At 38.2% G+C, this 17,155-nt stretch overlaps 1 protein-coding gene across 1 annotated transcript in view; it reads right to left on the bottom strand.

Annotated features, from left to right (window-relative positions):
* Positions 1-1,013: 1,013 nt before the first annotated feature.
* Positions 1,014-17,155, bottom strand: part of GRID2 (glutamate ionotropic receptor delta type subunit 2) — a 1,522,941-nt gene continuing 1,506,799 nt past the window's right edge. Inside the window, exon 16 of the mRNA XM_063663917.1 lies at positions 1,014-2,740. Within this exon, the coding sequence (XP_063519987.1) occupies positions 2,582-2,740 (159 nt within the window). The 3' untranslated portion in view covers positions 1,014-2,581. The remainder of the gene's footprint in view (positions 2,741-17,155) is intronic.

The following is a 17,155-nucleotide window of genomic DNA, read 5'->3' as shown; positions in this document are numbered from 1 at the left end:
ACATGCTAATATGGCCTTAGTTTTGGATAAGCATGTGTATTCTAAGTTGAAAGACTTCCCTTTGTTTAAAGGATTGCTGGGTATCAGTATCGTGGCTTCATGGGCACTCTAAGCTTCTACACAGGACTGAAAGAGAGTCAGGGTTTCAGCCTGGAATACATTACGACTGGTCCAGTGAGACTGAACTCAAATTGGATCAGCCAATCAGAATGCATATGAAATAATCAGAAATGGAAGGCCAGGCGATGCTTGGTCAAGTGGGTAAGATAGGAAAAATGGTGGCATTCCTCATTGTGTGGATGTTTGTGTGTTTGTGTGTAAGGGGAACATATGGGATTTTAAAGCCAGAAACACATCTTATCATCGGTCTGTTAAACAGACAGGGAGTCGACACATCAAAAATCAGAGAAGTAAGAGTCAGGTTGGCATCAGGGATAAACTGCTAAATGAAGAAATGTGTCACTGAATCCTTGCTTTAAATAAGTGTCTAGGTATCTCCCTTGGCAGCCCAATTATCACAGGTCAGGCAGTCAGGGATGGCTTGTATTTTGTTTAATGGGGTCAGTGTCTCCTTTAACCAAACTTCTTGCTTTATTTTCAGAAGTATGCGCTTTTCTGGAATGGCTGGTGACTCCCCTGGCAGCCAGAAAGAACCCAGATGATTCCCTGAACCACTGCAGTAGTTCTCTGGGGCCAAGAATGGGTTCTCTGTGGACAACTGTCCATCAAGAGGGCTGGCTGATATCCAGGTCCAGTGGTATGTTAATGGTGGAATGTCTCTATGGCAGTAGAGCCCCAGTTTTGGTCCTCCGGACTACTTCTTTGTCATTCTGTGAGGTATCAGAATTTCCATCTGAAACTAGATATCCAGGAAGGCATGTACTTCATCTTCTTTGTACAATTCACTTGCGTAGAGGTGGGAGGTAGGAACAGAGTGGGTAAGAGTACATCCTGCAGGTGAATTATAGTATTGTATTAGGTAGGGAAGATGAAGAACCCATGGAAATGGGGTGATTAAAAATAACAAAGTTTACAAAGTGCTTTCACATACATTTCACTTGATTCTCACAACAACCCTGTGAGGTAGGTAGAGTATATAATGTTTTTACTTTTATTTTGCAAAGAATGACACCAAAGGCCAGAAAGTAGGTGATTTGCCCACAGTCACGGTAAGCACCAAGACCCAAACTTGAAGCTCTGTCTTTTGACTTTATAGCCTGATTTTCACCTGTGAGCAGCTACAACTTGAGGGTTATCAGTTTGATGACATAATGAGGAAGGTGCTCAGTAAGTGAACACCTAACTTGTTTAAAAGTCAGATTATTTAGAAATAATATATTAGTAAAAGAACCCATGGGATCACTACTTGTAGGCGCTCCTCCTGGACTGCTGCTTGTTGGCTTTAATCTTTTACGTTGCTTTGGCATAATAGATCATCTGTGCATCAGCTTGGGCAACTGGGAGCTCCCTGGGTGGTTAAAGAACAGAGATGAGGGAATTCTTATGGCCATTGTTAGCCTGTTCTAGCACTCTTCATGCTGTTTAATCATCTGGATTCCCCACTAGAATGCAAACTTCTTAGGGAAAGGATTCTGACTCATTCATCATTGTATTCCCAAAATGTAATACAGTGCTTGGCACATAGTGGTCCTCAATATAAATCGACTGAGTTCATGAGGGGCTGGGATGTTTCATATGATGCTTCCCTATTTTACTTGTAAAATACATTTTGCATTGAAGAGGTATTATAAATGAATGTGGAAGTGGGTATAAGGAAAACAAACTTATCTTAGTGGTGGATAGTATATACAGGCACTGAAATTCCAGGGTGTAATCCTAAGATCCAAGTGATCTTTGTTTACAATGACACACGTACCAAGTGTGGATTCAAACTGGAGGCTCTATATTAGCCAGGAATCCATGCAAAATGTAGACGTTTGATGGCCATTGGGGATAAAGGTAACGTCCCTTGGTGTGGAGGAAAGTAGCCAATTTTGGTAAGTATGAAATAATGTTGTTCTAGTAATATGGAGAGAATTCTGTGATAAAAACCTCCAAAGATGTTTAACCACAATTACCAGTGATTCAATAAGCGTTGGAAGAGCTGTCTGTCTTTTTCTGGTTAAGTTCTGCCAAGGCACATTCTCCTTGGTCCTTCATGTCTCCCTGGATCTTTGGCTATGAGAAGTCCTAAGACCCAGAGTTTAAAATCGTGCACAGATGGAAGCTGAGGACAAAGCTACTGTGGTATAGACTTGGACCTTAGTGTGAGTGCTCTTGACCAGGACGCCTAGGCAAGAAGTCCACTGCATAGAAGCATCCTTCTAAGGCTAATGGGCTGGCGCAGGCAAGATCCATGACCTGTGGGTGAAAGCAGCAGTCCTGTTGTTACTCTTCTATGAGTGGATTACAGCAAGGATTTCTGTGTGTCACAACCTGGTGAAGTCAGCTTCCTTGAACTGGATAGGAGTTTTTAATTTAGGAGATAAGACATTAGCTCACCAGTTTTGAGTACAGGATCTAACGGGTCCTGAAATCAATAAGGTGGAAAACAGATCAGCAGTTCTTGTGCTGCTAGAGGTTATGGGTCATCCAGGGGTCCTCCCATTTGTGATGATTGGTGCAGGCCATGACTGGATGCCTGGCTTCTCCAGGTATTGCTGCCAAGTTTCAAACATGGCCTTAAAGGCCAGGCATTCCTTCTTTCAGGTATTGTAGTTTCATTCTGCAGGGATGAAGCCTGTGGGGAAATAAAGCATAAGGTCACATCAAGGTTGATTTTAGACAAAGTTTGGCTTTCCATGGTCCCATCACTACTTATAAGGCATTGGCTCCACCTTAAATGTCCATCATAAACAAAGTGGATCGTGATGATAGCTGATGCACACCTCCCTCCCATGTAGGGCTTCACAGGTTTTCTGGACTCCAGGCAACCGTCAAAAACCAGAGCATATTGGCTGCTGGTTCAATAGAACCTGTTTCAGGGAGGGCTTTGGAGTTCATCCATGTCCGGATTAGGATACTTTGGTAGTTTAGACTGGATAAGGCCTTCAATATCTTCACCAGAAAATAAAGGCAGTATCGCTCTCACATGGAGAGTCAACAGAGAGTTCTACCAAAGTTGGTGTCGATATACAGTCACACATGAAATCCTGGAGCCTGTTTCCTTAGATCTTGAATCTTACATCTTGACTTTTAGTTATTGGTTCCAGACCATGCATAAACTTAAAAACACTAACAATTAATAATAAATATATAAATTGTACTATGTTTATAATCATGAATCAAATATGATTTTGTCAAATGCATTTTAGCCTACCCATATGAATATATGCTTTTTTTTTTTTTTTTCCCCCTGGAGTCTTGCTCTCTTGCCCAGGCTGGAGTGCTGTGGCGCTATCTCAGCTCACTGCAACCTCCACCTCTGGGGTTCAAGCAATTCTTATATCTCAGCTTCCCGAGTAGCTGGGACCACAGGCGCATGCCACCACACCCGGCTAATTTTTGTATTTTTAGTAGAGATGGGGTTTCACCATATCGGTAAAGCTAGTCTCAAACTCTAGACCTCAGGTGATCCACTTGCCTCGGCCTCCCAAAATGCTGGGATAACAGGCGTGAGCCACCATGCCCGGCCGAATATATGCTCTTAAATAAGAAACTTCCCTTTTTCTTGAAACCTGAGGAGTAGATGGCATATTTCAGCCATTAAATAACAGAATCGAAAACTGTAAATCAACAGCAGGAACCTTGAATGTGGACACAAACTGTGAATCTTAACTTAGGCCTGCGTCGGAAGGGATCAGTGTGATCCTTACCTCTATGTCCTTGTTAGGAGAACATGTTACAGGATTTAGAGAAGACTGAGTGTTTCTAATTGTGTTAGTGGATTGATAGCACTTACCAGTTAATTGAATCAACCAACCAGTTATTTCAGCAAGTAATTCGACTGAACTAAGTGTAGAAATCAGCTCTAAAGACCTTGGAAGACACCAGAATTCCCAAAGTAAGGTCTGTGAACACTAATTTCAAAAACGGCTTTCTCATTAGGCACATTGGGGAAACACTGCATTTTATCTACCTCTCTTGAATATTTAATTATACAAGTTTTAAAGGTTTTGAGAAGTCCAGTACAAAATAATTTATTTAACTATGTTTAAATCAATATGTCCCGAACATTTCAACATGAAGTTAAGTTTTTGAGTCATGTTTATTGGCATCTTTAGAACTGGTGCTACATAAAAAAACATTTAGGAAATTTTAGACTAGCATGTAGTGTGAAGAAATACTCATTTGCAAAATTTACACATTTCTCCACCAAAAAATAAATTAAGCTATTACTAATTATCTATTACTGTAATTGTGTTAAATTAAGCTAGGTACTTTGGAAAATAGAAGATGCACGGGTATACAACATAAAGTCTGCCCTTGATAGGCTCATAATCTGGTTGGGAGATACATCTATCATATTACATAAAACAATATCAACCACCTAAAGATTCCACATAACCAAGTACTAAGCTAAATAATGAAGACTAATAGATATAGTGGTGTTGCAGAGAGGAAGATAAAGTTTTAGAATAATAAAAGAAGAAATCATGGAGGAGGTAGGACTGGTTTTATGGGATGGCTAGGCTTTTGAAAGGTTGAGGGCATTTTTACTTGAGGGACCCTATGACTTCAAAGAACAAAAAGTTGTGCAGCAAACAACTCTCTGCTGTATTAAAATCATTAAATTCTAATATTTCTTAAGGACTTCTTACCCAGGAACAGAATGTTGCAGAGTATGGCTCTCTTTTATTTGTCCCATACAGTCACATGATGCATAAGGATGTCTTGGTTAATGACAGACTGCATATATAATAATGGTGTCATAAGATTTTAACACCATATTTTTACTGTCCCTTTCCTACGTTTAGACATGTGTAGATATACAAATACTTACCATTGTGTTACAGTTGCCTGCAGTATTCTGTACAGTGGCATGCTGTACCAGTTTTTAGTCTCAGAGCAATATGCTATATTATATAACCTAGGTGTGTAGTAGGCTATACCATCTAGGTTTATGTGAGGATACTTACTGTGTGATGTTCACATTTTGACAAAAATCACCTAATGACGCATTTTTCCTGAATGGATCTCCATTGTTAAGCAACACATGACTATACTTCTATTAGAGTTCTTACCTGGTATATTGTAATAAGTTGTTTAATTGTCTGTTGTCTGTGATAGTCTCATGGATGGTGGGGACAATTTTTAATTTATTTTTACAGCCTAGTTTTAGATCCCAAGGAACACCTTGACATTCAGGGGCATCATGGTAGACAACATTGACCTTCAGGCTGGCTTGTAAAACCTGCAAAGTGAAGGACCCTTGGGATTCTGAGGGTCACATAAAGAATGTTGTGCTGTTTTTCCTTTTCTCCCTAACATTGAAGATATAGGAACTGTACAGCCAGGAAACGCCACACACCTGGCAACTGGATGCAGTATGATGATGGTTGTAGTTTTTTACATTTTTGTTTTTAATCTTTAGGAAAGTCTTTTGCCTGCTTTTTCAATTGTTGTATTCACACTTTGCAGTGGCATAAATGCTAATCAGAAAAAGGTAAGCGATTTTAAAAAAGGAACCACATAAAATCATACGGTAAATTTCTGCAGTATATTTGAAAAAGGTGTTTTTTGTTTTTTGTTTTTTTTTTTTGAGACGAAGTCTCACACTGTTGCCCGGGCTGGTATGCGTTGGGGCAATCTCGGCTTGCTGCAGCCTCCATCTCCTGGGTTCAAGCGATTCTTCTGCCTCAGCCTCCTGAGTAGCTGGGACTACAGGCACACACCACCATGCCTGGCTAATTTTTGTATTTTTAGTAGAGACGGGGTTTCACTATGTTGGCCAGGCTGGTCTCGAACTCCTGACCCTGTGATCCGCCCACCTTGGCCTCCCAAAGTGCTGGGATTACAAGTGTGAGCCACCGCGCCTGGCCAAAAAAGGTGTGGTTTTGGAGGGAGAAAAAACTTGGACCACGACTTGCAACATTCAGAATTGGTACTCGTGCTTAATTTTTCTTTATCAATTCTACTTTTTTCTCTCTTTCTCTCAAGACAGGTTTTTGGGATAGTTGCTTATATAAATGATATTGAAATGATGTAATTTTATTTTGATAATTACTGACATGTCACAGTATCAGAGTTGAGTGTGATTGCCCCCAAATTGTAAATTATTTGAAAATTTTAATTCTTTTATTTGCTTAAGAAAATGGAAGAAAATAAAAACAGAGGAAAAGTCTGAAAATGAGTTTAAAGATCACTGTAGTTCCTTCAGGCTACAAAATTCCACTGCATGTACATAGGATATGAGGATTCTCCCTTTCATTCCAGACTGCCGGTCAGCTGAAACACTTTGTATGTTCAAACAAGGCCATTGGAGCAGAGCTCGGCTTAGTCTGCTAAGAAAACCTGACACAGTCACCTAAATGCACTTATGATCTTTTGCACAAGGGGTTTATCAACTGCATTGCACTTTTAAACAGGACACAGGGTCAGAATTTGGGGGTGTTACTTTCAAAGATGGAATTAGCATAGATTTAGAAAACATTTCCATTATTCCTTCAGTTATTTGGATCCTTGACCCTTAATTATGGTTTTTTTAATTTATCATAGAGAATTTATCTTGTTGCAGAGATGTTGACTATGGGTTTTTGCCCTGAAATATAAAACATGCACAAAATATTGCAAGTAGAAATTAAAAATCTTACATGCTTTATGATAACAAGTACAGCAGGTGCAATATAGATACGGCAGTAAAGATGTTAAAGCAATGCACAATTCGAAGATTCTGATGTAAACACTATAGAGGAGTTACACAGAAACCATGCTAAATTTATTTTCTTGGGACTTTGGTCATTTGTGTTGTAAAATGTTTTCTTTTTTAATTCTTGTGAGGTACTAGTAACACCTCATGAAATCTGTTCCTTTTTATGTTCAATACATCTCTCTCTCTCTCTTTCTCTCTGTCACACACACACACTCACACACACGCACTCATGCTCACACATAGAGTCAAAGTCAATGGCAGTGGGTGGTTTATGTCAGGGCTGGTTTTGACGCCCCCCTCACAGAATAAGATAAATGTAAGTGATGAAGAGCTCCTGGGGTTGCCTGAACTCATTTTGTATTCAACACTTTGCCTGGCCCCTTTCTCATCTCTTTCTCCCTCTCTTTGTATGTTCAAGCCTACTTGAGTTTCTTTTTTCTTTTGTAGGACTTGGTTCTTTTGATGTGTTTCAGGGCACGCCCTGCGGCAAAAAGAACTTCCCAGGAATCGGAAACACAAGCACACAGGTCTGAAACAGCTACTGTACAATAGACAGAAAGCTCCAGGCCTGGATGCCGGATTTTCTGTCTCCCTCAAAACACCAAAACATATAGGAGGGGGCACACATGCAGTATATTCTACATACAGGATTTTAAAGGGATATATGCTATATCATTTAATTGCAGAGTAGGGATTGGGTAAGATTTTTAACGTGGGTTGAACCCCTTATAGTAATTTAACCTGAGATGTGTCTGTATGCATTTTTATATTATTAGTTTAACCAAATTTCCCCTATAATTGTTAGTGAATTTGTTTCTGTTTTACTGTTAGTATGACATCAACATATCTGAGATTTTCAATAACGCATGGTCCTTAGCTATTTTATTTCTCATCATTACTTTCCATTAAAAATGTGAGAAAGTGCAGTGCTTTAACTATTTACTTTTTTATGAAGTTGAAAGAAATGCTGTTGTAAGTATTGTAAAACTACCGTTAGAAGGCGTTATCTACATTATTAATAGAAAGTCTACATAGAAGGAGGAGTTAATTATTTTATACCCAATATCAGTAAACCCATTTGTGTAAATTAAAAATATTTAATAAAATAGTGTTATATTTTATTTAGAAGTCGTTGTTTACTCACATATCATACTTTATGTGACAAATCTTTCAGGACTATGTCATTGAATTAGAACTTGGAACTGAAAATAAAAAAAAAGAAAATAAGAAAAAACAGTGCAGTTTGTTTACACATACACAAACTTATTCACCTTAAAACTTTCAAATTAAACTAAAATTTAAATAATAGTTAAATTTAACTTTTGCTCAGGTCTCTAAAATACACCTTTCATTTTAAAAACTAAACCGAAAAGGGAAACTTAACTAGAAATTTGGTAATTATCTGGTTTGTTTAATTGGTTGGGAAAATCAATCTATATAAATTCGATTAATTGCTTACTTTCATATAAACAATTGAGTTCACTCTCATGCAGATGTATTACCAAGCTTACTGAAAAAATAATTTCTTACTAGCTAAATAATAGATCTGGGAAAAAATAGAAATTTGACCAACAAACGATTATTTTCAATTAAATTTGATTCAGTTTAATAGGTGTATTGAGCACTAATTATGTTTTTGTGCTAATGACATTACCTATTAACTGCTAGGAAAATAATTAGCAGTAAGATTGAATTCATTCAGTGTTTTCCAGCGTGTTTTATGCCTAGGTGCAAATAAGCCAGCTAATTGCCAGAATTCCTTTTAACGTTGGTGTCTATATCTACAACTTAAAAGAAAGAAAATTGATTCAATTATTCAAATATTGGCTAAATACATATTTTAACAGTAATAGTAATTATTTTAACAAACTGGGAATAATTATAAAATAACTTTCATCACTACAATGTCTCTTAAATTTCTTCTACATGTATCCAGGTTACTATTTATAAATACTCATGCAAATATCTAAGAAAAACATAAAAACTTCTTTGATAACAGTGAAAGTTAAGGATTCACGATACCCATTAAAATGCTATCTGGGACATTTAATGGGGGCTTTTTTATTTAAATAAGAACCAAATCTTTAATACAATACAAATACATGAGTAGAAAAGGAGTATTTCTGTCTCTCTGATGCAACATAAACTAATCCTGTTCGTTTCCTCAATGTTACTTACATCTCTAGAAATTGGGTGTTTCCAAATTGTTTGATCCAAACTTGACAAGATACGTGTCAGACATTGCAACGCTTTTCAGCTTTATGGCAGTGACTGCCCAGAAAGGGTCATATCATTTTCCCATCCTCATTTGTAAATGTCAGTGAAAGCCACAGTTCTGAAGAAGCAATGCACAGAATCTCTTCGTTTACACAGGATTGCTGCTATCACACTACATCGTGCTGATTGTCATGTCATATATTTTACTTATGCTAGAAAACTTCTCTTGCTGTAGTTACCATTGTTTCCTACCTCTTTCCTGTGAGGTGTTATCGTCAACCTATAACATTACATAGGAACTTGGTAGGTCAGGTATTAGACCAACTCCTACTCTACATATTAATCCAAGCCCAGGAAATATAGCGGCTTTCATTTTTAAAAATATGCAACATTTAAGAGAAATTCAGTCTTTTAAATGTTTAGATACATTCTAGACCTGACGATGTTTTCATTTATTTGATTCATGAATAAAATTAGATTTCCTTAGTATCTCACTGAGAATTATTATAGTCATGTTTACAGAAATCAGTAAGGAAAACAGACACCTATGAATTAATTCAAATATGTTTCTTTTTAAACAAAAAAGAAAACATAAAACAAAACATAGCAATTTGATTAGAAATTAGTTGAGTGAATTCATTTGGATTTTGAATTAAACTTTTAATTACATAAAGAAACAAAGGATATACTTGAGATATCACATCTAGCTAAATCATACTAATTGATTATCTTTATTGATTAAATATACCAGATAACCACATAGGCTCTGTTTCACTGATTGGAATTGTTCAATAATGTAATTATTCAAATTTTAGTTAAAGATTTTTAGCTAAAGATTTTTGTTAAAAAAAAGGGGCTGCAGTTCTATAATTTCCCCTTGAGCATATGACCAAGTTTTAGGGACTTTGGGGATTATCTATTCCAAATCTCTCATTTTACAAAGGAAGCAGTCTTGGAGAGTTTGTTAACTTTTGTCACTCAAATCTAGGAACATAGTAGGCCCTCAATAAAGATGTGTTGACTGAAGGAATCAATTTAGAGTCACATAAATAAATACAATACCCATGGTACTTAACACAGTGCATTGCAATGACTTACTTATAATAAACTTTTATAAATACAATTTCTAGCCACAATAATACTGAGGCAGAAATTATTAATAGATCCTATTAACTGTAGAAGCTATTTAACGTGTGAAGTAACTGAGGTTGAGGATCTTTAAATGGTTTGCCCAAGATCAGACAGTTAAGCAGTGGAAGAGCTGAGATCGGAACTCCTGTTCTCTGAGCCTCAGTGAGTAACCACTCTGCCACACTGCCTACCCCTTGCTTTTTTCTCTGTATTGTTTTGCTCCATTCTTGGAATGTAAAAGACAGGAACTGGTGCTATGTATCTTTGTAAGCCTAGTATGCTGTATAATAAGAGCATTCAACCAATGGTTGCCACATAACAAACCCAGGGCTCTGGCTTCCTGGTCCAGTTCTCTTTCAGCCACACCATGATCCATTCTGAGGGTGGGGAGAGGCATTGGAAAGGTAGAGAAAGACTGAAATCTCTAAAGCATAGAACTGCTTTAAATCATCTAAACTCGTAAAGTTTATTCTGTGTTGTCAATAACACAAAAGAGCACTTCTGCTTCTTAGATACGAATTAAAAAGGACAGATTTTTTAAGCAGTTTCTGGATGCACCTGGTACATATGTATTTAATATGATGTGCATAAATGCATGCTCTACTCACTTATGTGGATTTAAACACGACTTGGGGAATCCGATCAGTCATTCCAGAGGTTTTCATTCACCTTTCCCTCCAACCAGATTTGTGCCAAGATCCTGGGTTCCTAAACACAGTCATCTTGTCTAGGAGGCCCCTCAGGACATGGGTCCGCACTGGTTATCTAGTAAGATGCTTACTGTCCCAGGCTGAAGGAAGAGTCTCTTCAGGTCTAATGGCTTTGCTATTTCTGGTCATGTTTTGGAAACAAGATTATTTGGAAACACTGTGATCCCACACCACAGAGCCTCCCCTCCCCTCTGAGCTCCTGTGACATTTGAAAGTTTCCCTTTTATTGACAGCACCATCTCCACAACCCACTGACCCCTGCCCCTCTTTTTTTTTTTTTTCTTTTTGAGAAGGAGTTTCACTCCTGTCGCCCAGGCTGGAGTGCAATGGTGCGATCTCTGCTCACTGCAACATCCGCCTCCCAAGTTCAAGCGATTCTCCTGCCTTAGCCTCCCAAGTAGCTGGGATTAGAGGTGCACGCCACCACGCCTGGCTAATTTATGTATTTTTAGTAGAGACGGGGTTTTGCCATGTTGGTCAGGCTGGTCTCGAACTCCTGACCTCAGGTGATCCACCTGGCTCGGCCTCCCAAAGTACTGGGATTATAGGCGTGAGCCACCGCACCCCGCCTTGCTCCTCTTTTTTTTTTTTTCATTCTGGGGAAAACATTTCTCCTTCTCTCTTAATGTTTTTCGAATAAGTCTCTGGTATCTCTGCCTCTCCAGAGCTAACATTATCTCTCTGATTAAGTTTTTACCAAAGACAGGAAAAGTAGCTGATGACTCTGCTTTCCCCTCTGCAAAATCTCCCAGGCAAGGAGACACACAGGGCCTTGACTCTGAGCTTGGAGGAGGGGAGGAAAGGAGGGAAAAATGCTGAAGTAGAACACAAATTGATATTTTAAAATTATCCTACCACAAATGCTTTTTGAGTAAATGTGTGAGTGGTTCTGACACCAGCCACTATCATGATGAAATTATAATTGTAAATTTGCAGGGACCTTCCTCTGTATCTTTCCAAGGGCAAATCACTGCAGCATCTCTCCATTAATAGCTATTCAGACACATTTTTCTGCCGAACCTCTAGAAAGTTCGCTTACATTTAGAAGCTCAAGCACATTGCAGGTTCTCTGTACTGCAGGAACTCATCTGAGCTTCTAGAAAAAGAAGTTTTATTTAAAAACATGCATTAGAAATAGGAATTTCCTTATAAAACCTCAAAAAATAGCATCTATTTTGACATGTAAGTGGAATTTTAACACTATTACAGTAATACAGTCATGTTTCACATAATGACATTTTGGTCAATGATGGACAGCATATACAATGGTGGTCCTGTAAGATTATAATACCACATTTTTTGCTGTGCCTTTTCTATGTTTAGATTCACAAATACTTGCCATTGTGTCAACGTTCAATCAGTAACATGCTGTAGGGTTTGTAGCCTAGAGCAATCGGCTATATCACACAGCCTAGGTGTGTAGTAGGCTATACCCCTAGATTTGGGTAAGTACACCCCATGATGTTTACACAACTGTGAAATGACCTAACAATATATTTCTGAGAATGTACCCCATTGTTAAATGATGCATGACTGTACATTAAATTGGATAGCTAAACATAAACACTCTTTACAAATACGTTCCCATGACTGGCCGGGTGCAGTGGCTTACTTGATCCCAGCACTTTGGGAGGCCAAGGCAGGTGTATCACTTGAGGTCAGCAGTTTGAGACCAACCTGGCCAACATGGTGAAACCCATCTCTACTTAAAATAATAATAATAAAAAATATCCAGGTGTGGTGGCGCATGCCCATAATCCCAGTTACTCAGGAGGCTGAGGCAGGAGAATCACTTGAACTCGGGAGGCAGAGGTTGCAGTGAGCCGAGATAGTGCCACTGCACTCCAGCCTGGGTGACAGAGCAAGACTCCATCTCAACAAACAAACAAACAAACAAACAAACACCAAACAAAAGAAGTACATTTCCATGACTGGTTCCTTCTGTGCCCTGTAATCTCAGATCAAGTATTACTGCTCCAGAGACTCCTTTACTGACCACTCTACATAGATTCCCCTCTCCTTGTCTCCAACTTCATTTCCTTTGCAACCATTTCACTATCTGGAATTAGCTTCTGTGGTAGGCAGAATTCTAAGATGGCTTTCAAAATTCCCCCTGTGCTATATGCGTTCTATATAATCCTCCTTCTTTGAGTGTAGGGAAGACTTGTGACTCCAGTGGAGTATCAATCTTTGATTAGGTCACTAATCAGTTAACTTTGAGTTAATCAGAAGCCAGATGATGGTGGTGGGTCTGACCTAGTCAGGTAGTCCCCTCAAAGGGACTGGGCCCTTCCAGAAGTCAAAGAGTTTTAAAGCCTGGGAGGGCATCTGGAAATATCCACCTGGAAGGGAGCTGTGGGCAACCTTAAGAGCTGTGAGCTTCAGGTCAATAGTCAGTAAGAGAATAGGGGCCTCTGTCCTATCAGTGCAAGGAACTGAATTCTTCCAACAACTGTGTGAACTTGGAAGAGAATTCTGGGCTCCAGAAAGGCGGCTCAGCCAACACCTTGCCTTAAGCCTTGTGGGTTGCTGAGTAGAGAAGAAACTTGGATTCTTCCACACACTCCTCAATGCTTTCCCCAACTAGCTGCAGTACATTTACTGCCTCATATTAAGCTTAGAAAGTCAAAACAATCTACATGTGGTTGTCACATGAACCACTGCTGATAATATACTTGCATTTGAGACTTTTAACATTATACACATATTCCTGTGTAAATAACATTGGGATTAATCCCATAATTTGGGATTAATAACATTTACAGAAGTTAAGAAGAATCCCATACTTGCTCACCTGTTTACAAGAGTGGTAATAAAATAATCTATTAAAGAAATACAATAATTTTAATTTAAAAATTATACCAAGTATTAAAGGTAAATTTGAAATGTTGTATTTCAATACATTTATTGATACTTATTTTTAAAAGTACCAAGCTTAAGTTTAAATTGAAGGACCATGTTCTTTAGCAAAATATACACTACTGCCTTTCCGTTTATTGATGTTTTCTCTTGTAATTTTTCACCTAATGGAAACCTGTCATTAAGTGGAAATTAAGTAAAGGTATATGATTCCTTTTTAAAATAATATATACCGTATATATAATACACACTTACACAGCCTTTTTCTTCATGATGCTTCTGTAAGTCTTTTTGCCTTATTGTGATTTCCAAAAGTATTTTCCTTTAAAGATTGCTGTTGGTTTTGACTTTTTTTCTACCTGTTACAGTCACACTACTGTATACTATAGTAATAATGTATTATGAAAAGAAATTATTTTTGTGATACTGTTCAAAATATTATATCTGAGATTAAATATATCATAACTACAATTCTGCTCATTGTATCTCTTAGTTTTTTTGTCTTCATGCTAAAATATCTTCTTATGTGAAAAAGTAGGTTATTGATATTTTAAACTCAATATGAAACTTAGTCATCAATTTTGATTTACCAGACCATTACAGTTTGTTTTCTAAAGTAAATAAGGTTACAATAATAAGTACTTCCTAGGAGCACTTAAAGATGATACATTGGGGAATGTAAAGATCATTAGCTCTTCTCATCTGCCTCTCACAATCTTTTCATCCTGAAGCTTTCTCCTGAGTCTTCCATTCATGAAGAATATCCTAGTAGAACAACAGATGCAAGGAATTGTGAGGAAAGAAGGGGGGTGGGGAGGAAAATGAAAGAAGAAACTGGCTAAGCACAGTTTATTTCTAAGGGGAATAATGTTCCTTAATTTAAGCTGCATTATGCAAAACAAAATAAAAATTATCTGCAAGTTGGAAAACCCTGCCAAACTGCAACAGAAGTGAGAAACTGAGTTAGCAGGCATCAGATTTGAGAAAGGCTCGCCGAGACGCTTTGAAGAAAGCAAACTGCACGACCCCCATCCTTGGGCATAAATAAACTCCAAACAGACTCATTTGCCATGAAGGATGAGATGTGGAGGTGCCGTGGCGCCTGGGTCTCTGCCTCTCCACGGCTCCTTTCCCTAAGTCGTTCTGGTGGGTTTTTGTGTCCCAAAGTTGTCCCTATGCAAACAACAGGTTGAATATTGTAGGTGTGGGTTATTAAAGTGTCCCTGGGACAATGGCAGTCTGTGTCCCATTTGTAACGCTTGGATTAATCTTTGGAAAGTGCACACAAAATGTGACATGATGTTGGCTTCAAACATTATTCAGTCTGCATAGCAGCAAATCCTGCCCTGTCTCCCTGGAAATAAAACTCCACAGACGTATCACTGCCATCTAAAAGGAACCTATCATTTATGCTCAAGATTAGGGACACCCTGATAGAATTGTTAGGAGTTTGATTTTATAGTTTGGAGAAGCACTCACAATGGAAACAAATTATACTCTATCATCTCATTCACAGATTCCCTAAAGAAAGTCAGTAATCAGGTAAATCATATTCTTTTTTTTTTCTTCAGATGAGAGAAATAAGAAAGGCTTTATCTTTTTAAGACAATTCCACATTAGTTTAGGATTATAACCCAGAACTGACCCCTGAAAAGAGGGAAGATTCTTGGCATTTCACCCGTTTTAATCTCATTTTTCCTTTTTGATTTTAAAGGTTTTGGAAGAGCACTAAGATGTGAAAACTGGATGAGAAAAACATGCCAAGAAGAGAGGGCGTTCATCATATTTTCTGTTTGCATACGTCCTTGGCACTTCTGAAGCTTTGAGGTTTAGCTTCCCCTCATTGTACATATGAAAATTCTTATGTCTGTTGTTCACAAAAGTACTAAGTAGCATCATGGAATTTGGGAAGGTGTTTTCTCAGATCATTTGTTTTTGAGTGTATCTCAATATTACAATTTCAGAAGACAATTAGAACTAGGATAATAGAAATATAGAGAGAACGCATGTTAAATTACAGACAAGCATCAATGATGGCTGAAATTCCCATAGAACCAAGTTGGAAAATATGATCTGTCATTTAAGACCAATTCCACACATAGGAGGAATTGGAAGTTGCCTAACAAAACAGAGTTAGGCACAAAAGTCAGGGCATTGTTCTAGAACAATGGTCTTTAAAGTGTGCTATAGATCAATGTTTCTACGTTCATTATCAGAATCTAATTACTCTGAGTGTGATGTTTTTCTTTAATCTCTTAGGGAAGGAGGGCATCATCAAAGCCTGCTAGGCATGGCTTCTAGACATTTTCTTACACAGCTTTTGTATGTGGATCCATCAAAACACCAAAAATAAACTGAATGCTTAGTCTTTGGTCTGAAACAGTCATCCATTTTTCTAATTTCTTGCCTTTTAATAAGTAAATTTTACGAGTTTTAAGTTATACAGTACATTTATATTTTAAATACTGCTTTAATTTGTTTGGCATAGTGGGATCGAGCATAAGGTTTCATTTAGAAAACAACACAGTTTCCATTGAAAAATAGGTTAAAAAGATACTTACAAAGGACTATGGCTAAATTGTATGTACATTGTTACACAGTTTAACTAGAAGAGGTGGGAAAATCTGTGGAACCTGAAGTCCTACCTGGAGCAGTGGATGTGGCAGTGGGCAGAGGAATAGGTGGGACCTCCAGCTGGCACTCACAAATGACCATGAATCTCCCTCTCCTCCCCTCCATCATCCATCAAGACAACCCGGGTGAGACTGAGGTTTCACCGTGGATCACAAATGTCCCTGTTGTATAGACCCTAAAATTGCACATGGCCTCTTTCTGATGTGTTCTCTTTCTTGGACTTCATTTTTTACCTGCCATATGTCTATTTGGACCTGATGTTCCAATAGTTGCATTGATTTGTGTTATTCTGACATTCACTTTATTCAGAATTAAAAGTGGAATGAAAGGGGTGTGGTAGGGTTCCCAGCATGATTTTTGTTCTGGGTCAGCCAAAGGTGAAGGAGAAGCAAAACTGAGTTAGGTCAATGCAAAATTGGCCTAATGTAGGTGAGGAAGAAAATGGTCAATTCATAATTTTGCATTGGCCTAACTCAGTTTTCAGTTTTCATTTTGGGGGTGTTGGTCAGGTAAAAAACCCAGGCTTCCAAGAAGAAAGTGGCTTAGTGAGATGAACAGAACACATAAGAGAGGGCTAGGTGTGGGGGACAATTAAAGGTACAGATGTGTGTGTTGCAAACTAGCCTCATAGCACCACCTTCAGTAGGAACAGGCATTCTCACCAAAATTGGTGAAAGGGTTAGAGAGGGAAGTGAGATTAGAATTGGGTTAACTTTTGCTGACAAAAGTCTTTGTTTTCTGATGATTTGGGCAGCAGGTTGGGGCTTGGAGGTGTCATAAGACTATTTAGAAA

This window comes from Pongo pygmaeus, chromosome 3 (genome assembly GCF_028885625.2).
Source record: "Pongo pygmaeus isolate AG05252 chromosome 3, NHGRI_mPonPyg2-v2.0_pri, whole genome shotgun sequence".
NCBI lineage: Eukaryota > Metazoa > Chordata > Mammalia > Primates > Hominidae > Pongo > Pongo pygmaeus.
This window is presented reverse-complemented; position numbering and strand designations above follow the sequence as displayed.